At 41.0% G+C, this 22,240-nt stretch overlaps 2 protein-coding genes and 1 long non-coding RNA gene across 6 annotated transcripts in view; 2 read left to right on the plus strand and 1 right to left on the minus strand.

Annotated features, from left to right (window-relative positions):
• The window catches only part of iglon5 (IgLON family member 5), a 96,061-nt gene extending 92,871 nt beyond the window's left edge, over nt 1–3,190 (plus strand). For all 3 annotated transcript variants that reach the window (XM_069703783.1, XM_069703784.1, XM_069703785.1), the window contains one exon: nt 27–3,190. In XM_069703783.1, the coding sequence (XP_069559884.1) occupies nt 27–130 (104 nt within the window). In that variant the 3' untranslated portion in view covers nt 131–3,190. The remainder of the gene's footprint in view (nt 1–26) is intronic.
• Nucleotides 3,191–14,355: 11,165 nt separating this feature from the next.
• Nucleotides 14,356–22,240, plus strand: part of LOC138623969 (uncharacterized) — a 31,274-nt gene continuing 23,389 nt past the window's right edge. Inside the window, exons 1-2 of the long non-coding RNA XR_011311122.1 lie at nt 14,356–14,443; nt 14,528–14,566. This is a non-coding gene — a long non-coding RNA (uncharacterized lncRNA). The remainder of the gene's footprint in view (nt 14,444–14,527; nt 14,567–22,240) is intronic.
• LOC138623919 (free fatty acid receptor 2) lies at nt 16,169–18,955 on the minus strand. 2 transcript variants are annotated; one of them, XM_069703718.1, is made up of 2 exons: nt 18,670–18,955; nt 16,169–17,758 (listed from the first exon to the last, which is right to left on the minus strand). In XM_069703718.1, exon 2 carries the CDS (start codon nt 17,514–17,516, stop codon nt 16,494–16,496), a length of 1,023 nt encoding a protein of 340 aa, XP_069559819.1. In that variant the 5' UTR covers nt 17,517–17,758; nt 18,670–18,955; the 3' UTR covers nt 16,169–16,493. The 2 variants fall into 2 exon arrangements, with proteins under 2 accessions (XP_069559819.1, XP_069559820.1); XM_069703719.1 differs by lacking the exon at nt 18,670–18,955 and adding an exon at nt 18,377–18,406.

Genomic DNA, 22,240 nt, shown 5'->3' on the forward strand with positions numbered 1-22,240 from the left:
TTCTTCCTCCCTCTGTCTCCATCCAGGACCGGGCGCCCTACAGGGCCGAGGGACCGCTTTACAAGCAGGGCTGAGTGTCAGCGTGTGTGTTTGGGTTTCCCTCTCTTGCGCTCTTCTGCTGAAGGTGTAACAATTCAAAACGCCGCCTGGAATCGTCCTTAAAATCGTCCCTAAAAGCCTCCCGCCCCCCTCCCCCAGCCCCATACACACCCCACCCTTCCCCTCTCCCCCCCCCCCCCCCCCACGACGGAAGGAAAAACGGAAATGAAATTCTTTAATTACGAACCCATCACTGTGAACAAAAAGAATATGCATTATTCCAGGAGCCATTGAATCATCGCATCAAACAAACAACTACCCCCCCCACACACACACACACACACGCCCCCAAAAAAATAACCCAGCAACCCTCAATTTGATTTTGAGGTCAACTCATTGTCAGTATCTCTTCCTCTCTTTCTTTCTCTCTCACACACACACACACACGCACGCACACACACACACACACACACACACACACACACACACACACACACACACACACACACACACACACACACACACACACACACACTGTCTCTCTTTTTGTCTCTCAGAATGCCTTGCAGATTTGTCTGACTTGGTACTTCCCTTCCTGTCCTCTTTTCCCCCCCTCATCCTTACCACCGGGCTGATGTTAATAGAGAGTGTACATTAATGATGATTATGTTGGTGATCAATGAGAAAATGGATAATCTAACAACTGGATGATCATTTATGTAATATACTACATAGACTATTGACTGACCTACAATGTTTGCCTTATGGAAATGATACATGAAATCACTATATTACGGTGGATGTTTATGGAAATGATAGTTATAATGTGGTACTGGCGGTCATGTGACCTTTTTTGAAAATTTTTCCAATTTGTGGCCATGTGAAGTGTCACCCTTTGATCACACACACACACACACACACACACACACACACACACACACACACACACACACACACACACACACACACACACACACGTATGGCTTTTTGATTTTAACTGTGTAGCAGTGAAGCTACTATGAATGATGTCAAAATGTATAAAATAAAATAAAAAAAAAGGGTGGGTGGTGACGGCGTCGGTCTTAACTACCCCTTTAAGTAATTCTCGGGGGGTTTATACTAAAGTTTCGCATGTTGACTCCCTCACTACCCAAACCTTTTTAGCCCCTCCCCTCTGTTCAACGTGCTCTGTCTAGTCGCCCCTGGCATCGCTATAGTGTTCTCTGCTCTGTGTCAACTCCCCCCTCCCTCGCTCCTCTTCCCCCAGTGTAAATATATGCAGTACAGAGGCAACACCGGTGACTTCGAGTTGCCGAACAACATCTCCCATAAGCCTCGACTACGCTCCAGACTTCTGAAGCAGCAAGAGACTGTCCTGTGACTACAATATCTTCTGTTTCAAAGCTGCAGCTCCATCCTCTTTGTCGCTTGTTGATAGCATGTACTGGTTAGAGATGTTCCTGTTGTGAGTCCACACACTCCCTCCCTCCCTCCCTCCCTCCCTCCTTCCCTCCCTTCCTTCCTTCCTTCCTCCCTTCCTCCCTGCACTGTGTCTGTTTTACTCTGCAAGGTTACCTGCTTTTACTTTTTTGGTGTTAATAATACAATGATGATGATGATGATGATGTTAATAAGTATTTGAATAACTATGAATAGTAATTCCATGTGAGAAAAAAAAAAAAACTAAATCTGATGGGTAAAGAGCCGTGCGTGGGACAAATACTTTTTTGTACTTTACTCAAACACATTCAACGAATACAATGAAAAAACAAAAACAAAAAAAAAAAAAAAAAGGTGTAAAGTTTTCGAAGTGATGTGCTCTATTTTGCCATGACAAGCTTTTTAAAAACACATTTAAAACAGTCCGACGGATCATTTCACCCGAGTCCAGAGGCGGTGAATGATGATGTAATTTATAATTTGTAACAGTTTATGTATTTGACTCTTTTGTCATGCTGTTAACTGCATCACACACACATTTACAGCGCATTTGTCCACTTATCATAGTGTGTCTTTCTCCGACCAGCTAGATAAATGATTTGGATCCATGTCAGCTTCTGGTCGTGGCTTTAAGTCAGCTCTTGTTCTGCCAGGCCGCGGGGAGATAAAGATGTAATTAGCCATTACCTGTGGCTGGCTAAATGAAGGAGCCCGGGCTCCACCTGTCCTTCCTGCTGCCCAGTTATGGCCCCCATAAATCAAGCTCAATCCTGCAACTGACAGGAATCCTCTTCAAGGACAACCTCCGCCTTGGTGCACCACCGCTCCCTCCGATGTGTACCTGTGACATGCAGGCATGGGCACGACGAAACACCCCCCCCTCCTCCTCCCTCTCCCCAATGGCACAATTATCCAGCCACTTCCCCCGCACAGCACAAACAGTGGGAGGAAAGCCCGCATTTCAATGAGGTGGCACTCGTTTCTCCTCTAAAACACTGTTCCACTCACATGCAGCGACTATATGCAAATTCGCCATAACGAACCTGCACGGAGAGACGAGTGTACCCCGGCTGAACCCTGACTACGGCGACCTGAAAGTGGAATTACTCAGTATCGAATCAAATGTCTGAATGTGCTTCTTTTTTCTTTTTTTTTCTTTTTTTTAAAACAGCAATAACCCCTAATCCTACTGTGCAAAGATATCAGTCATGGTTAAAGCTGTGGTGTAATATCTGAAAATCTGCCATTAACAAGGTATATCAAATAAGTCTGTTGTTGTACTTTTATTGTGTACAGTACTCTGAAATGATTGTGAAGCTCTGTTTAAATGGCCCTTAATCTAAAACACTACATGTTGTACTCAAAAGGTCTTGCCCTCTGCAGTGTATTTGGGTTGTCTGTGTGACAGCGCGTACGTTGTGCATGCATCTTGTTGCTCCGAAAACAACGATGGATTCCATTTCAAGCATTAGAGCAGGTCGTTCGGTCAGTGCTTCTTATTTTTATTTTATTTTTTTCAGTCTCAATCACTCTTACATCCTCTCATTAGCTCTGTCTTCTGACATTTTGTTTTATTGTTTGTCACTCACATACTGTTCCATGTCAGCATCCCACTGGGTTTTTCAGTGGCACACAACACCTGTATGTACATAATCTGTCCTTGATGAAGAAAAAAAAAATAAGATAAAAAAAAATATGGACAAAAAAAGAACATGCTGTCATGTTTCTCAGTGTGGGTTTGAAAAAAAAAAAAAAAAGCACGTCAGTATTTGTGTATGGGTGGATTTTGAAAAAAACAAAAAACAAATATTGTATGTTGTGTTCAGGTTTGTTGGAAAAGGGGAAATCGGACATAGAGTGGTTATTAAGAGAATGTGAGCAGCAAAGTTAACGTGGTTTCATCGGTCATGATGTATGTACAGTGCTGTGCAAAAGTTTAGGCACTGAAAGAAAATGGGGATGCTATTAAAAAATGATGCCATGTATAGTTTTTATTTATCATACTTACAGAAAAGTATCTAGTGTGACCACTGTTTGCTTTTAAAATGCACCAGTTCTCCGAGGTGCAGTTGTGCACAGTTTTTCAAGGTACTTGGTGGGTACGTTATTCCAAGCATCTTGGAGAGTTGCATTCAGGCTGTCTCTGTGTCCTCTGTCTCCCCACACTGACTTGATGATGTTGAGATCAGGACTTTGGGGGAGCCTCAGCATCTGTTGCAGGACATGTTCTTCTTGTCGCTGAAGCGAGTTCTTTATGACTCTGTCCGTTTGGGGTCAGTGTCATGCTGCAGAATACCGATGGTATTATGTGAAGGATAACAATGAGTAAAAAAAAAAAAAAAATTCGCACAGTACTGTGAATGAGTCCCACTCCAGTCCTGCTGTCGCACCAGGAGGACCGGAGGGGTTGTGGGCAAGAAGGCGGCAGATCCCCCTGGGTGCTCAATGTGAGGGCAGATGAGGATGCTGAGAGAGCGCCCGGTCTGACGGGCCTATGGGAGGATATCCTGACAATGCAAATCCAAAAGCCGAGAGCCAGAGGGAGATGGGATGACACTAACCAGACAGTGAACTCTCCATTTAGGAGAGGAAGACAGACAGGCGTTCATATTGCGTTTCCAAACTTGAGCGCTACGGTTTTTCCCAGGGGAAGGTGTACCACACAGTATTTATGGTTGCTCTATGTAATATGAATAGCATTAACATAGCCTTGATCACAAACACAGTCTGGCCTACTTCAAGTGTATAAATAACACCCCAACTGGGGTTCAATGAGTTTACAGTCATATAAACAAGACGTTTCCTCAGCCTCTAATTACATTCAGCGCACCCTGATGAGAAAGTGTTGATTGGCTCCTGTAGCTGAAGGTTATGATGATCTGTTTACAGAATCTTTGTTAATAAGGTACCATGAAACTGTTGTTTGGGGCTCACAAGACTAACACGTTGTGCCAGTTTACAGAACATTGCATTGTGTTGCACAATCTATTTGTTTGCTATTTGTTTATGGTATAATTTAATTAACGGGGTTTGAATTTATAGTTGTGTTTTTTAAATGAATTTGTGTGAGCATATCCCTGCTGTGTTATAAAATGGATCTTAGGAACAGGGATTGTAAAAGTACTTTGCTATGAAGAGTCAGGTAATCATGCTCTTTAGGGTATACGAACAGATACTGTAAAAAAAATTATTATGGTGCTTTAAAGAGAGACTGTACAACAGCAAAAAGAAGTGTGAGCCTGGATAATGTGTGATGGTACCCCTTTCTACGTTTTATATGTGGCAGCAGGCTCAGGCTGCAGCCCTTCTGACAACACCTTCACTACACACAACAGATCCTGGACAGACTTTCAATTCACAATGCAATGGTTAATCGATACATTCGACTGAATGGCTTTAGAATAGAGCAATTTTTCCCCCCGGCCAGACTTACCGGGTGCCCAGAAGCTGAATTGATCAAGTGTCTATAGACCAGCCTTAGAACAGAGAGCATAATTCATCATGCCTGATACAAGACACCCCTAATTGCGCATTGATTTTAAGCCCTTCTCTGAAACTATTTGGGCAAGCTGTAACGTCAGCTCAGTAAACTATGTGTTCAGAGCTATGGTTCAGATCCAGGGAGTGAAGAATTAATCATTTGTTTTTCTTTTGCAGCCACTCCTGGCTGGTATTTGCGCTTTGTTTTGGTACATAATAAACTGCAGTGTAACATTTTATTAGCAACGGCAGAGATGTGACCTGGAGATTTTGCAGCAGCTAATGGTACTATATATATATATATATATATATATATATATATATATATATATATATATATATATATATATATATATATATATATATATAGAGAGAGAGAGAGAGAGAGAGAGAAGGGCTTATATCTGGATGTAAAATACACAAACATAAACTGAGTGTGCAATACAATAATAAGAAATTATGTGTAACAGATTGTAATTTCAGCATGTGAGAAATTGCAGGCGTTGCAGCAGCAGAGTCAGTATACCAAAAGGAAATGCTACGCAGAATGACAATTATATATGAATGATTATCGTTGCACCAAATACCCTGCTCATGTCCTTTTCTGCAAAGCACATCTAATTCCCATATATTATCCTAATTATCCATTGTTTACCAACTATCTACAGGCTCATTCGGCTCTCAAGGGGCAACATCAGTGTTACTCGTCTATTAGGGGCCAGTACTGTTCCATTACCCCGGCTAATGAGTGCATCGGTATACAGCGTGCTAGACAGAATCGTGGGTAGTAAAGACTTTGTTACACTGCGAACATTTCAGGTGTTTGAGGTGACATTAGGTACTGTATGTTCATTCGATGCAGACACACGTGAGCGTATCATTCAGTTGAGATCATCCGTGTATATTTAAAACCTCAGCTCACAGCAAAGATGTTGGGCCACAGAGCCGCCAGCCTCACGGCGACCACAGATGGTGTCTTGTCAATCACTCACCTCCCTAAGAACAGGAGCGTCTGGCTAATTAACAGCATGCTTCACTCCGCCAGCTGAGCAACAGAAAACGCACGTGCGGACCGCGCAACACAATGGAGTCCTCTCGCCCACCGCGTCTCCCCTAGTCATTAAGTCGCCCACCTCACATCTCCGACACAGAAAGAGTCCCATTACTTGGCCTCTCTGAATTACCATCCCACGCCTAGCATTTTCCTTGTCAATCAACCAAAGGGTAAATATTGGTTGTGGTGCCCGAGAACCGACAGGGGAAACTTGGATTTCTTTCACAAGTGACAGCACCAACTGGTGTTTTTGTGCTGATTTATATTGCAGTTATGAGATGGAAGGGCGATGCCAAGGCTGCAGTGAAGTCATCGATGCGCCTCACGCAAAGTGTCTCGCGCAAGGTGCATTGGAGGGTAGGAATATGTGACAGGAAGTGTGATGGAGGCCGGTCAGGTGCCTCGAGAGGGAAATAACAGTGCTCAGCCTGCAGGAATCCTCACTGCAAAGTAATGGAAAATGTCTCATTTGGAAACTAATAACAAATCTTACCAGAAGAGAGCCACTGTGTCTAATTGAAGGAATGAGCTGGCTTAGGTTAGTGTCGAATGTGGAACCCATCTCTCTCCTCCTTCTTCTGCTTCTTCTTCTTTGCTCTACACACACACAGTTTCCTTTAATCTTCCTGTCCTCTCTTTCTTTTTCTGCGAAGATAACCTGTTAACAAAACAGTGCTCCAGGTTTGCTCGCTCTGCTGATATAAAATTTTGTGTGTGTGTGTGTGTGTGTGTGTGTGTGTGTGTGTGTGTGTGTGTGCGTGTGTGTGTGTGCGTGCGTGCGTGCGTGTGTGTGTGTGTGTGTGTGTGTGTGCGTGAGTGTGTGTACCCAAGTGTCTATGTTCAAGTGCATATTGAGCTCCAGAGTGAGTATGAGTAATTCAAGGGGTCTGCATCTGTGTATATGTGTGTATTCTCTGAGCTCCACGGGGGGCAGGTTGTACGGTTCATTCATTGCACACACACCTGGATTACATGCATTTATTACTTTTCTCCAGATATTATCAATGTAAACACACGAGACAGAATGAAAGGGGAAAAAAACATTTGTCTTCCACCATGACAGATGTTCAGTGCTGTGAAGCGATGATTGTACTTCTTTTTTGATATGTTTAGTTGCTGAATTTGTCTTCTTTGGCTTTTATTTCGGAGTGTATTACGTTTTGGGTTTTTTTGTCTTTTTTTTCAAAATCCATGAAGTGGAGTTAAAAATGATATCAAGTGGAGGGAGACAAAAAATAAAAATCAGTTTTGTTTTTAACAGAGCTCTTTGTGTGTGGTTTGTTGCTGGAAGCGAGGATCTGTGTTGGCCCCTGTTGTTAGAAAAGGAGGTGAGGTCAGGCGAGTTGCTTCAGCTTGCTTTTTGCTTCCTGCTGAGTAAAGAGCCTGTGCTTTTGTTGTGATGACAGGTTTGCCTCAAGAGTTGTTTTTTTTTTATTTAACAAAATGTCTGAATGTCTGGTTTGATGGAACACTGTCATAAATGCCTCATATCAAATAGTTTTCCAACAAACGAGCTAAATGTCATTAGTGGCTAATAACTTCATGATCGACATGATGAAAATTACATCTGTCATCAGGTCGCTTGTGTTAATTTCTAGCTGGTTTGTAGCTACAAATTAGAGACTTTACAAACAGGATGAAAGTCTGCACTTGTCCTACTCTTCTCAGTGACAAACATCTGTGTCTCCTCATCTTCAACTTCAACACACAGATTTAGTCATGCATTATCAAACAAATTGATTATGGCTTTTGGGGAGTTAATCTGTTCTAATTAGGCTGCTTTCCCTCCGTTTAAATCTGTTCAGGGTGGAAAGCTATCGAGTTGTATCCAACATATGTGCCAAAACCAACCCGGTATCACGGTGAATTGTGAAATAGACACGCCTGTCCGCTCCAGCAAAACGTGAGATTGCCACGCTTCGGGCTGTTAAGGCGTGAAAGTTTCACATTTTATAAACATTACATTTACATGCACGTAAATGTCACATGACCCAGATGATGTGACGCAACAGAGGTTTTAAAATCAAGGACAAAAGAAATGTTTTGGCGGCATTTGGAGGCAGTCGAAGACTGGCACGCGGGACGATGAGGTTCAAACCTCAGCCATTGTTTTTGTAAAAAGTTTCATTTTCCTCAAACCATGCAGTAGGTTTTATTTTTGTCCACTTCAGGAAAACTGGTAACTTTCACACTGAGACAAGACCAAGCGTAGTTATCTCACGTTTTGTTGTTTCACGTTTCACTGGGTTGGCAAAAACATATAACAATAGTTTCTATATATTTCTTGATTTTAATCGTGCCACTTTGACTATGTAAATAGTCTGCCTGTTCAACACTTTGCTCCAGATCAATAACTACTTGATGGACCAGATGGTCATGAAGCTTTCAAATGATTAAAGCTGAACTCTGTGAGATTCAGAGGGTAATTTGAAACACCGCTGTTAAATCCCAACCCTCTTCCTCTCAATGTCAGTTCCATTCAGTGGAAAGTGGACTCTGAATTGTATTTCTAGTCAAGACTGTAAGCACAGGAAGTGAGATATTGATCTCTGTAAACAGACATCCGCATAAGACTGCACAATCTCCAACAGGCCAAGATTTATGGACCATAAATGTTCGATTTGAATTGAACAATCATATTTGAGCTGGCTTTAGTTGTAAGTTGTCCTTGTAAAGAACAAAAGAGCCAAAGTACATTGGCTGAAATGCAATCTTGGAGTCCAAAAATAAGAAATGTCTTTTTTTTTTTCTTAATTCATACGCTGGCAACCTTGAAAATGTATAAAACTAGGGTTTGCATGAGCTCATGGTCTTACATAAAAACAAAGCTGTTATACAACTGAATAGATATCAGTGCATTCACCAAATCTGTAAGATTTGAAAAGGTGATATTGACGTGTACTAATACTGTGACCAAGAATCACGAAGTCATTAAGTAATAATGTAAAGTCAAATTATGAAAGTTTTGTCTTTCAAACTGTCTGACTTGTGCTGCCGTATCTGGATATCTGGGTCACATCTGTTTTTAAAAAGCAAAATGATGGGAAAAATAAAGTCACTCCAGTTATACTGTAGTGTTTTTAGAGTGGATCCTCTAGTTTCAATAAAGTTTCAGCCAGACCTTCTTTTTTTTTTTTTTTTTACTCGACTTGAGCTCATATTTCAAAACTTTCTGTTTGTAGCTTTGATGATGATGATTTTCACCTAGCTTCACAACTTTCCTTCCCTCAGAGGACACAAATGTGAATTCATTATACTGTTGCTCATTAGGGCACTCAGTAAATTCATATTTACAGCTATTGCACAAGAAAAAAAAAAACCTCAAGCCAAAATCAAAACAAGAGTTTTGGAATATATCAACACAATCAGGAGCATGCTGCAAATCCTCTGAACAAGTACTTGTTAGTACTTCTAAACATGTTTGGCACGAATCTCATGTTCATTCATTTTACTTGTATCAAGGTCTTGTTTTGTTTTTTTCTTGACCTTCACTCATATATCTTACAAATCAAAGTGTTTAATGATTTAAAGAGCTTTGGCACTGCTACAGAGGGGAAACAGGAACCTGTAGAAAACTAATAACTGCTTGTTGCACAATGGTTTCTGTCAACATGCAGAGAAAGTACCTGTTAGTTTGTAACACGTGTAGTTGTTTTTTTTCACCCCAACAGCCTTTGAGATTCAGGTTTGTGTTGAAACATGACCTATTAATGAACCATCACCTCGAACCAGAAAGCTGACACCATCACATTTTAATGCTCAGCAAGCTTCAAACTTAAGAGCGCCTGAGAATTTATTTCACCACTCGAGCTCGGAGGAGGGAAGAACAGCAGCATGGCAAAAACGGCCTCATCTGTGTTTGCTTCTGTTGTTGGCAGGAAAGGCAACGCGTCAGTCTGAATACAAGTCAGTCATATTCGAAAATGTGTTATATTATTATTATGTTTCTAATGTTTTGGGTTTAACAATGTCTGTTAAACCTGATATTTTCCTCCATTTGTGTAAGAATCCAATTTAAACTACAGGCATTATATCGTTAATTAATGATTAAAAGGAATATACTTATAACTCCTTAAATTTGACCGTCTGTGACAATAATCAGTTTTGATCCAATGAGACATAACAGTACGTAAATTACATCCTTCTGCCAAGGATGAAAAATAGATTGATTTAGTGCAAAAATCGTGCCTCTGCTCTCCTTTTAATTAACATAAGTAGAGGGTAGCGAGACGAGACCCATTTCTGGACGATTATTTTTGTGGTTGTTGGTCTTGTTTTGTTTTTTTGTCGTCTGCACTCCAATTGTAAGCGACTGAGTGTTTTGCTGCTTATCTTATCTGCAGTGTTTGATCATCCCACTTAATAATCACTTCATCACACTTGGTCTGACAAGCAGTCACTACAATCAAGCCTTTTCCAAAGCTGTCGAAATCTTTTGTATTTGAGTGGGTCTGTACTAGACTTTGTTGGGAAATAAAAAAAAAATGAAAACATCATCTTTTTGTTTGTTGAGGTTTATCATATTGGAAGCTATTTAATAAGTGTTTGGTGCATTGTAAAATTATACAAAATTGACTTCCTTTTTCATTCTTCTGGTTGCTAAGAGTTTTTCTGTCTGATCGTCTTTGTCTGGCAAACGTCGCTCTCAGCTGTCAGCCAAGCATACTAAACACACATTTAAAGTATTTGTAGCTGACCCGCAGGTCCGGCCTGCCCTTTTAAAAAGTTCCTTGTATGACACATTGTATTAATGGCTGTGTCTTTAGCCCTGACAGCGACCCCGGAGGGACTGAGGGTTTTGACTGAGGATCATGCATCACGAGCGGCCATCTCTCAGTGTGATTCGGGGTGAGACGGCAATCCCGTCCTGTCATTTCAAAGTTGAATCCCTCAAGTATGGGGTTCAGTGGTTCAAAATGAAGTCTGAAAAGCAGCTCATCCCAAAGTCATCCAGACAGACTGTCGTGGAGACAAATCAAACTTCGTCCCTGGTGATCGCTGAGGTAGCCCCGGAGGATTCTGGGTGGTATAACTGCGAGGTGAACGTCCTGCAGACAGACCTAGAGCTTGGCAGCGGCACAGAGCTGGTCGTCTTGGGCGAGAAACTAATAGCTGGTTTCAAAAATGAACATGGCCGCAATTCATTAGGCTTGCTCTGCTTGGGTGATGTTGCCACTCTGGTAATTATGTCTCATTTGTATCTTTTTTGTGCACCAGGGCCGCAGTGTTTTAGCGTGTGAGGCAGCTCGATACAAGCGCCGGTGAGGATCATGCATCACGAGCGGCCAGGTTCAATCTATAAAAATTCAAGTCATGTGAAATTCCCTCAGAGTTCATCTTTTTGCCTGAGCAGTTTCATGACAGATCTAGAAATAATCACCCCGGCACCGCGCGCAGTGCCTTGTATCGATCTTGCCCAGGGAATTGAAACTCACCAGAAAACAAGGCAGGGAGGGATGGCCAAATTATTATGTGGAAATCCCTCGTGCGGAAGAAAAGCTTCCCTTTGATTTTCGCCAAATGCAATGTTCCCTCCACCAAATAACAATTCATATTGCATGTTTTTACCAGTGTTATTCTTGTTTAATCATTTTAGTCTAGACTTATTCTGTTTTATATCTATTTTGATATTTATATTTTTGACAATATATTTTATATGTATACGTTTATTTGTTGTAGATAAAGTATTTTGTAACATCTGTTTCAAATCACATACGGTTAACGATATTAGGGACGACGATTTTACGCATCTCATTTTCATTTTGATGATTGTGGGTGTCTTTACATGTTTCTACTGATTGTACCGTAGCATCTCATCACGCTACACACACACATTTTATTGGGACCTTGTAGCAACATGTTCTTTTTCCCCTTCTTTTGTTGCCTGATGGCGTTTGGCAAAAAGCTTTTAGGTACATTACCGCCACCTGCTGGTGATAGTAACATGCTGCACCCAGGCAACACTAAACTCACGTAAACTATTCATTTTAGTCATGATTTTATGACACTTATCCCTTCTAATTATAGATGAACAGCGATTGCAGTATGATTCAGAGTAGCACTTTAGTGGAGGACTCTTTAGTTATTCAGCATGCTTTATTTGTAATATAGTGCATGTCTGAGATGTATGTTGTTTTTCACCTCCTTTTTCTGTGTCCCATGCTTTGCCGATATATATTTTGTGTACCTTGCATATCTCCATTTTTACCCTTTCATTAGTAAAATATTTCTCCTTAACTCTTCCTTACATTATGAGTAATACCACCACATTTTCTCTTTTCATGTTTCTGTCCTGTTTTCCTTTGCTGTGTTATTATTTGCCTCTGCAATGACCGACTTTTACAATTTGAATAATCTCATCTGATGTGTTTACTTTGTTTTATACCCTCCTTCACCGACTAGCACCACCTTCTGCTATACCTCCAGATTCCCCCCAGTCCCTCAGACCAGTCACTGGGCTCTCCTTTGTCTCTCTGGGAGATTCCACCCAAGTAAGCTCAGTTTCACCTGGACCTACCAAAGCGCAGCAAATAGTTTCAATCCCTTGTCAGTCACCAACTGCGCCCTTCCTGCCAAGAAGCTTCACAGTAACATGTCTGAACAGCCAGCTGAAGGAGCCCTGCTGTCTTCAGATTGGTTGGTGGACTCCACACTAGTCAAAGTGTTTCCAGGTGATGGACAGTGTATTGCCGGGCAGTGTATCTCTTCAGTGTTTTTTTTCCTGCCTAAAAAGTAGTCCTTGAAAACAGGGTTAACCTTCACGAGGGGGCTGCAGGACCACCTTGCCATGACTGCCTCCTTGGGGTAAATAAGGAAGGAATATCAATACATTTTTTCAAATATGATAATGTTATAGAGCAGAAATGTGTTTTGGAGGCATTGGTTGTGGGATTATTTCCGACAGTTTAAATTTCCATTTGTAAATCAGCTTTTAATCAAATTCTTAATGTTCCTTAATGTAACATAAAAAAATAAAAAAAATTTAAAATGGGACTTTACCCATCAGTTTTAATTATTTAACTCCATTCTGGAAAAATCCAGTTTTTTTTTCTTCTGTCACTTTGGAATGAAAAACTGCTCTAAATATTACAATACCTACTGTTTGTTAAGGAGAGGAAGGTCGTCAGAGATATGAATCACTGCTGTAGCAAATGTAGGCGCATGTCACTTTACAAACACTGCACCTAGTTGCTGTATTGATCTAATATTGACCCAGAATCTGAAAGAAAAATTGTTAAATAACAAAAGCATTTCATTAAAGCATTCGTTTTAGCTTCAGTTATGCTCCTACTATTGGTCCGTACAACAGAACAGTTGCAGTTGACATTTATTGGAAGCCTTTAATTATTAAGTGGATGGTGAAACACATTAGCAAACAGTTGCCTACTGGAAAACATTGGAGACGTTGCATATATTTAGCAGAACGTTTATCTTATAAATGTAAGTCCAATATTAACTCTCCTTTGAGCTCTGAGGAAAATCTCTGCTATTTAAAGATAGACTGTGTTCACTTGTTAGCTGCTAACTTTGTGTGTCTGCTGTTAGGTCCGGGGCAGGTAGTGTATAGTTGCGTTTTTTTTTTTAACTTTTTGCTCGGTACATCTGCCAAAGAGTGGGCACAGTGAACCAAATTAGAGCATTTGTGTGTCAAAAAAACAAAACAATGGGCTGAAAGATGCTTAAAATCCCCCGTTGTATGTATGAACCCTGTTATATTATGCATTTGATCCACTATCACAAAAACATTGATTTGAGCAGCTTCAAGTTTTTATATACACAGGCTAGTATCTTTGAATTGTTATGGGTCATATATTTTGTAATGCAATTGCTCAACTCGATAAATGATGATTCAACAAGATTTTGGAGGGGCGCCAACTGCCAGTCGCCTGACCTTATCGATGCAGAAAATGAACTTGGCCTTTACTGGATGCCCAAAACAAGCTCTCTGTACTTTGCAAGTCCATTTGCAACTCCCTACCAAATAATACAGTCTGCACGACAGAGAATTCACAGACGACAGGGCCTCACATATCTCACATATTGCACACGCGAGTCGCTCGCTCAGTGTTTGCCCTACTTGACTGTTAATGTGGGTCAGACATTGATCATTCCAAGGCAACAGATTGCCTGCTATACAGCATACTTGAACAAATTAATGATTTTCCCAATCAATGTTTAAACACCTCTCCTCCCAGGGAGGAGGAGAATGTCCATCAAGCAATGCCAGTTCAACCTCCTGATTTAATTCTGTCGTGCTCAATAACATGATAAGTCAGTGCTAATCAGTGTTGGCTATTTTTTTTTGTTGTTGTTGTTGTTTTTTTTTGCTCTACCTTCCAGATGCCTTTCCCCCCAATGACCTGGTTGTGCACTTGAATATTCTCAGGATGTGTTTCCTCTCTGCAGTGACCGCCGTGTATATATTGGAAGGTGAGCGAATAAAGCTCTTTAGCATGATTTACAGTAAGTTGTTAAAATCCATGTTTAATTTATGTGATCTGCTCTCCTCGGCAGTCAAACATTTCAGGGTGCAGGGAAAATGATGTCTGCCACGTGAGTACAATATTTTTCTCTGCCTTTGGTGAACACATCATGTACACACACACACACACACACACACACACACACACATGCAGACATGCTCACACGGTGCCGTTTTTTCTACTGCCTTATCCCTGTTACCTATCACACATTGTTAGGAAAAAGTCAACACTGACGCAATAACCAATTATTGTCTTCCCGGAAACACAAAATGAAATAGGAGAGAAAATAAATAAAAGGACCAGCGGCTCATCTCAGCAGACCGACCTTTGACAAACAACCTCATAGAAATTCAAGTCCAGAGTCACACAGAATGAATAGGATTAATTCTGAATTACCAACGAATCTGCATCACAAGTAAATGATCACAAGTAAATGATCTGCAGGGATTCCTCTCTATTTCATACAAGCTCGGAAGTTTCTCCCAATTTCAAGCTACATATGCACACATTGTGTATGTATGCTTATACAGTACACTGTACACATGTATGCACACTATGTTCTGCTTTGCTTTTCTCAAGCTGTATACTCTGACGCATCGCCGATTTCTTTCTCCACATCAAAGCTGTTTATCTCCTGAGTTTTTTTTTTTTTAATTTGATTTATTTATTTATTTTTTATCGCGGCGGCATGCTGACTAGCATGTTTTGGGATTTTGTTCATTGTGTCAGCGGCTGCTGGCCCGCGCATCTTAGTCATGCACTCAGTCTGTGTGTCAAAATGAATGCTTCATGCATGATCCACCTGTCAAACAGATACAGTGATCAGCTCAACCTCGGCGCGGGCCTAATCCTCACAAAACAGGATTACAGCCGATGCCAGCGTTTGCTTGTGTGATAGCATTGTTTATGTTAGCAGTGTGTGGGGTGAGATCTTGATTCACGTGTCGGAGGAAGTTCATTTTAAATTTAGGCCTGCCCACACCGCCAGGAGCAACACACGCTGCCGGAGATGATGAACGTTACACTCGGAGCACGCAGCTGTATCTACTGTATAAACAGATTAGTAGCATCAAAAACAGACTGCTTTTACGCTCAATAAACTTTCTATTGCTCGCGCTTAATCCTTTATTTTTCATTTGATCCTACTTTCATGAATTCCATTAAACGTACATAAGGAGATATGTACGTTTCATACAACAGGACTGATCTGGTGATCACTTTTGAATTCATGCCATGCAGTGGGTATTTACGTACAATCTTCCCGTTCGTCATTCACTCTTTCAAAAACAAATTAGTCCTTATCTCTCCTCTTTCATGTACAAACACAGCCACCTTCTTCCCGACTGATGCTCGTATTGCAGTCATTAATTTCGTAAATGTATTATATGACTAGTTTATGAAAATAGGGTTTGTGTGGTTTGTCTTTATATCTCCGATGTGGCTTCCATTTTTTTCTTCCTCCTGCGTTACGTTCGCTTACGTGTATGAACACACACAAACAGGATGATCTCATCCTGGACTGATGCCTTTAAATACATAAAATATGTAAAAAATCTATCTGATTTGTGTACGAAAATAAGGTTTCTTTCTTTTATATTATGTCGTTAGAACCCGTCTTACGTGGTCTAAACATAAAGTATGTGCATCCATACAGCTCGATAGCTAGCTAGATAGATGGATACAAAATTGTGCAGAGGAAATCCAGAGCTGTTGTTTAGATATTTATTATGTTGCCATCTCCGCTGCGTTTTCATTTTATGTGACAGTTCAAAGTAGCCTGTCTCTGTTGCTTCACACTTTACACTGCATGTACAATTGCTGCGCCTCGCTCAGGCAGACAGAAGTTTATCTGTCTCATCTCATCTCCAACAAGGAAGTTCATCAGAGTCAAACATAGACGCGGTGCACTGTACAGGGCAGTCTTTTTCTCACGTGTAAAAACAAAAAAAAACTGCGCTAATTTCCTGCGTGCAGGGACGCAGAAATAAATTAGCCGCTCACAGATCAGAGATAGTATTGACGTCCTTTTGCCTGTGCTCCTTATCTTTTCCAGTCTTGTTAATTTGCCCCTGCACCGCGTGACAGGACAGGCACCTGTTGAGGCGACTTTTAACCCCTTTCATCACACTACCCACATTGCCTCTCACAGCAGAGGAAGAGAAGTAGAAAATAAGAGGGTCCAGACAGGCGTTAAAGGTGCTGCACAGCAGGGCCTTGCTTCTCCACTCAGGACTTTTCCAGGTAATGATACCCACAATGTGCGAGATGTTGTAGGGGCCAAAACATAAAGCGAACACCAGCAGCGTTCCCAAAGCCATGCCAATGGCCCGGAGGCGCCGGCGCCGGTCAATGTGTTGCAGCTTTGACAGAATCCTGATGAAGTTGATGTAGCAGAAACTGCAAATCAGGAAAGGGATGCAAAACAGCACCAAACAAAGCTCCAGACGCACCGGCAGGAGGATCTTTAGCTGCTCCTCTGTGAAATTCGCATAGCATACGTCCCTGGTGTTGCCCCTCATGATATGGTTAGCTGTGGCATTGTTGCCTGCGTTGAAATTCTGGGGCTTTTCTGAGCCAATAAAGGGAATGATGAACACAATGCTCAAGTGGATGATGGTGAAAATCCAGAAGAAGATGCTGGCCACAACAGCATACGCAGGTCGGCGCCTCAGGGTGTGCTGAATGGGGAAAGCCACACCCAAGTAGCGCTCCACACTGATGGCAGTGAGGAAGAAGGTGCTGTTGTAAATGGTCATGTAGAAGATGAAGCCGGAGAGCGGGCAGAGGGGGTAGGGCAGATCCCAGAGCATGTTGTTCATCACCTCCTGCATCTTGAAGGGTAGGAAGAGGAGGAAGAGGAGGTCGGAGATAGTCAGGTTGAGGAGCAGGATGTCGATCGGAGTGGGTTTCTGCCGCACTTTCATACAGAAAGTGTAGAAGGCGAGGATATTAGCCGGGAAGCCCAGCACAAAGGTAATGATGTAGATGGAGAGACACAGCCCGGTGTGGCACTCCTGCATTGTGGCCTCGGTTTATGTCACTCAAGTCAGTCAGGGATCGAGACGTGTCACATTATGTTCTTGACTCTGGGGGGATGAATGGGCCGCAGCTCGGGGAGGTTTGTTCTGCCAGGCAGTCCGAACCGCAGGAGACGAAGGCTTCTTATTGGGTCAGTGGCCTGGAACAAACGTGACGAGACAGCGTGGTTTTCCTGTCCCCACCAATAAACCAGCGCTCATCATTTACTCGAGGGCTTTGAGCTCTGCCGATAAGAGAGAATGGAAAGAATTACCACACCGCACAGCGAAGTGTTTCCAACTATTGTACATTTGACACTCGGTCCAAGAACACACCGCTTTACTTTTTATACATATAATTTTAGCCTACAAACTTTAGGACCATAGAGATAAACTGTAATTATTTTTTTCCCCTCTACTCCCTCTTAATTTATTTCCATATGCCTACTTCAGAGTTTATTGTGGTGGTGTATAATCTCTTAATGAGAAGACAGTATTTCAGTGTGGCATATGAGTTTGTATACAAACTGTAATGCTGTGTTATTGCTTGCTCTGTGTTGTAAATACAGTGCAACGAGGCCTTTATCATTAACTCCCAGCCCCTGTTTCACTATATGCAAAAATACTGGACATGTTGTGAAAATGATGACCCTCATAAACTTAATGAGTTCACTACACCAGGTCATTTTTTGCACCTCAAAGCTTTTAGCTGGCATGTCTTTAAAACAAGGTGCAGTGCTCAAAATAATGTCTTTATCTTCTTCTGTATTATAAAGGAAATATAAAATAAAAGCTGAGGTAAGTAAATTTGTGTAATATAAATAACAGCTTTTGCATAATATAAAGAAAATCGTATTTCTTACCCTTTATGTAATGAGCTGCATCAAGTAAAAGTGAGCATGTGCGGAAAAAGCTCATCTCTTATAGTAGACTGACAAAGCAGGGGGAAGTTTTATTTTACAGCGTTGTGAAGAAATGTGATGAAACCAAAGAATCCTCACCAATTTCAGTAACTTCAAGACTTCCTCTTTGTCGGCGGTTGCAATTTTTGTCAATTGACAAATTTCTCATCCACCTCCACAAGCTTCCATTTTAATATTTTTTTTTAAAAGAAACTACTTCAAAAAATAAAAAGAAGGTGTAATTCATGGCTTACCTTGGCTGCGTGTCTCTCGGCACACCCACATGTGGTAGCTGCTCAGCGGTTTTATATGATCTCCCCTTTTCACCAGCCTTCATCTCCAACCTGCTGTCACATCCCCCTATTTACATCATAATCTAAACATCCAGTGCAGATAATAGAAATTATTATTAGAGAGATACTGCTGCAATTTATCACCCTCGCTTGCCAAACATGGTTTCCGTGGTAACAACTGGCCCCCTTTTCTTTTTCTTTTTTTCAATATAAGTGGCACAGACAGTCTCTGCAAGGCTGTTTGATCGTAGGTTATTAAATCATATTTAGTTATCCGTGCCCGCTGCTTCTTCGCGGACGCCACTTTATAATTGTGAGGAGGAGTAGGGAAATAAAGCATTTGACAAAAGAGATGACATGTTGTCAGAGCAGTTCCTCCCTTCACAACATGTGGCGAGGGCAGAGGTGCCACCTCAATGGTTGTCCAAACAGAGGCCTCCTGTTTGGATAGCCATATGCACACAATAATAAAACATAATAAACCATGACTGACTCGTGTTTTGTTCAGATTGATTAGGTTTCCGTTTCTGACATAATTCTGACTCCTTCAGGTCACCACAGCTGAAAAAGTCAGTGAGGTCAGTGGCCTTATTTTTGTATTCACCACCTACTAAAACAGCAGCAGGGTCGAGTTTGTCATAAACAGGTGAAACATGAAGTGCAGGTAGTCCTGGTTAATTTTGCGAAGTCACAGACACAAGCTTTTGAAGTAATAATGACTCAGAGGTGTACAAAGAGTCCCTTTGATGTTGGTTAATGTATGTAAATCACTCAGAGGCAGTTTCACTTGAGCTTAGTCCATAAACGTTTCATTCCCATATGTGAGTTTTGGGTATTTTGTTCCCATCTGACATGACTCCAACTTAGATATTTACCCTTTTTTTTTTTTTTTTACAGTGTCACTCATTTCTTGCCGCTGCTATTGATCTTATTTAAAATTCTTCTGTACACTAGACAAACAACCAAAACAGAAAACGTATGAGCTCCAGGCACTGTGCTTCTGTCTGAAATCATCTTGTTTTGTATTCCATAAATAAATCTTGGACGGTCACATATTGTTATGCAAGCTGGTGCGTTCCACTGCAATAGCTGGTTTTTACACAGTGACATCAGGGAGGTTTTTTTTTTCCTAAAATGCTGCCAGAGCACAAACTTTGCTGTAATGCTCGGTGATATTTCATCACTGCAGGACAACCCGCTTTAGTAGTTAGCCCGAGACAATTCAGCCTCTTGGCAAGAGACAGAGGAACAAATCAAAAGAGAAATGAATACAGGGTCCCATTTCTGTACTTTCACATTTCATATTTTATTTTTTCTTATCTTCTCAAATGATACCCGAGTCAGAAGATTATTTTTCACATTAAAGCTGTCCCCACTGACAATGGAAAATGTTATACACAGCACTGAATGTGTGACAAGAAGCATACAAGGTTAAATCCTCGAACATTTCCATATTTAGTTAACAGCTACAACACATTCTATTTTTTTATCACGAGATAAAAAGAGGAAGAGGAGGGGCAAGGTCAAAGAAAAGGATTTCAAAATAGTATCCTGAAGTTCCTCCTTTATATACAGTCTATGATTCCCCCACCACCAACCCAGACAAACTTCGAATTATTTATATTGTTCAGTTACTTTTCATTGAAAAAATGAGCATTTATTTATTTATCAACTTGAAGGACTAAATGCATTTTCAAATCCACACTGCAGAAGATAAAAGAGGAAGAGGAGGAGCAAGGTCATAGACAAGGATTTCAAAATAGTTTACTGAAGTTCCCCCTTTATATAGAATCTATGATTACCCCATCACCAGTCCAGATAAACTTAGATTTTTTTAAAATTGTTCAGTAACTTTTAAGAGAAAACACAACCACTCAACTATATTTTCTCTATATATTTTATTGTTCAAAAGAAAGGACTAAATGCAAATCCACACTTGCAGAAGATAAATTTGGTAAATATTTTATTACATTTACGTGTTTTATATGGAATATATTCACAAAAACACTCAAATTCGTTGAGTACAACCCTGAGGAAGAGGAAGAGGGAACTCCCAAGAAGAAGGACAGAATCAGAGGATTTGAGAAGTGTCTCAAATCGAGATCTACTGATAGTCAAAAGCCCACTACAGTCTGTAGTTATTAGGACCAAGGCAAAGGATGAGGGAAGGTGACGTTATAATAGAACGGCAAGTCAGAATAATGAGGAATAACAAGTCTTATTACTGTAACAGATTATGTTGTGCTGCTGATGAGAAAGCGCCTATTTGTTGCTCTAAAGGTCATGAACAAATTTCCTGTTTAAAAGTTTAATTTGTAGAACGAGATGATTATGTTAGCTGAGGTAGAATTTGAGGTATAGCAGCAGTCGCATTTGCAGTAGTAACTGTAATGTCAGTAGGTGACTGCAGCGGCGTTGGTGAGCCTCGTGGCAATAAATAGACCTATTCACTCTTTCGGGTGTGTTATAAAGGCTTCCAAATGCTCAAAATAAACAATGATGGAGGTTCCAGGCAGGTGTGTTGCAAATGGGTGTGTTAAAAGGAAAATAAGGGATTTTCCCAGCAGCACTGGACAGGTTGAGTGGTGTGAAAAACAGGCTGTGAATGGCAGCAGCAGACCCACAACCCGGAGGTGTTTTTCAGCGTTCACAGCACTGGGAATGCAGTCAGACAAAGCTGATGCAATAGGATGGTATTTGTGACAGAGCACACAAAATAGAACAAGGACATGGTTCAAATGTGTTGAAGTACAGAGGCAAGCCTTCAGCGCGGCAGCAGTCTGTGTGGCGACTGAGGCAGCAAGAATAAAGTCACGCATTATAAAAACGAGCAGTAGACAATGTATGAATCTATTAGCTTCCATGATCCAGATTTCTTTCCCTATTGAAGAGTTTTATTCTTAAATGTTACAATCTTTTGTAAGTTCATGTTTCATTTGACCAAAATAGATATAGCTTATTGCACTCACGAGAGTTTTTACCCCTTATCCCTGAGGTTAAATAGAGAGGGTGAGCGATAATGCTTAATGGAGCTGCTGACAATAAATGAATTAAATTAGTGAGATTTTTAATGGAGTATTTTAGTGTCCTATGAAGTCCCTGAATATTTAAGTGAAAAGTAAACAATTTTTAAAATTTGTTTGAAATTATTTTTTAATTGAATTATTACTGAATATTGTAACTAGAATCACTGTGAGCTTGTAAAAAACCTGCTGGAGTCACAGCGTACTGTAGAGTAATACTTTCCAGAAAATAAACCAGCCATCGGAATATCCATTCTCTTTGTGCTCAATGGGAAGGGCCACTTTGAAGTTCAAATTGACATGGCTGCTATGAACAAAGTGTCAGAGTGCTCGCGTTGTTGAAGAGCACAAACACGGACAGCAGAGATGAGAGCTGCTCTGTTGTGTTATCGGCAGCCTTTTGAAGCGCAAATGGCGAAGGGTGGAGATGATCGAGTGGTGGGACGAAGCAGACGTGACTGCGCGCTTCACCTTCTTCCTTTACTGTCAATTGCGTAAATAAAAATAAT

The sequence above is a fragment of the Brachyistius frenatus genome, unplaced genomic scaffold (assembly GCF_029030835.1).
Source record: "Brachyistius frenatus isolate BFR_SWC_R1_liver_20210118 unplaced genomic scaffold, ASM2903083v1 Contig_48, whole genome shotgun sequence".
NCBI lineage: Eukaryota > Metazoa > Chordata > Actinopteri > Embiotocidae > Brachyistius > Brachyistius frenatus.

What these genes read in the sequence shown, in the direction of transcription:
- LOC138623919 (XM_069703718.1), bottom strand. Translation starts at nt 17,516, where the DNA reads ATGCAGGAGTGCCACACCGGGCTGTGTCTCTCCATCTACATCATTACC.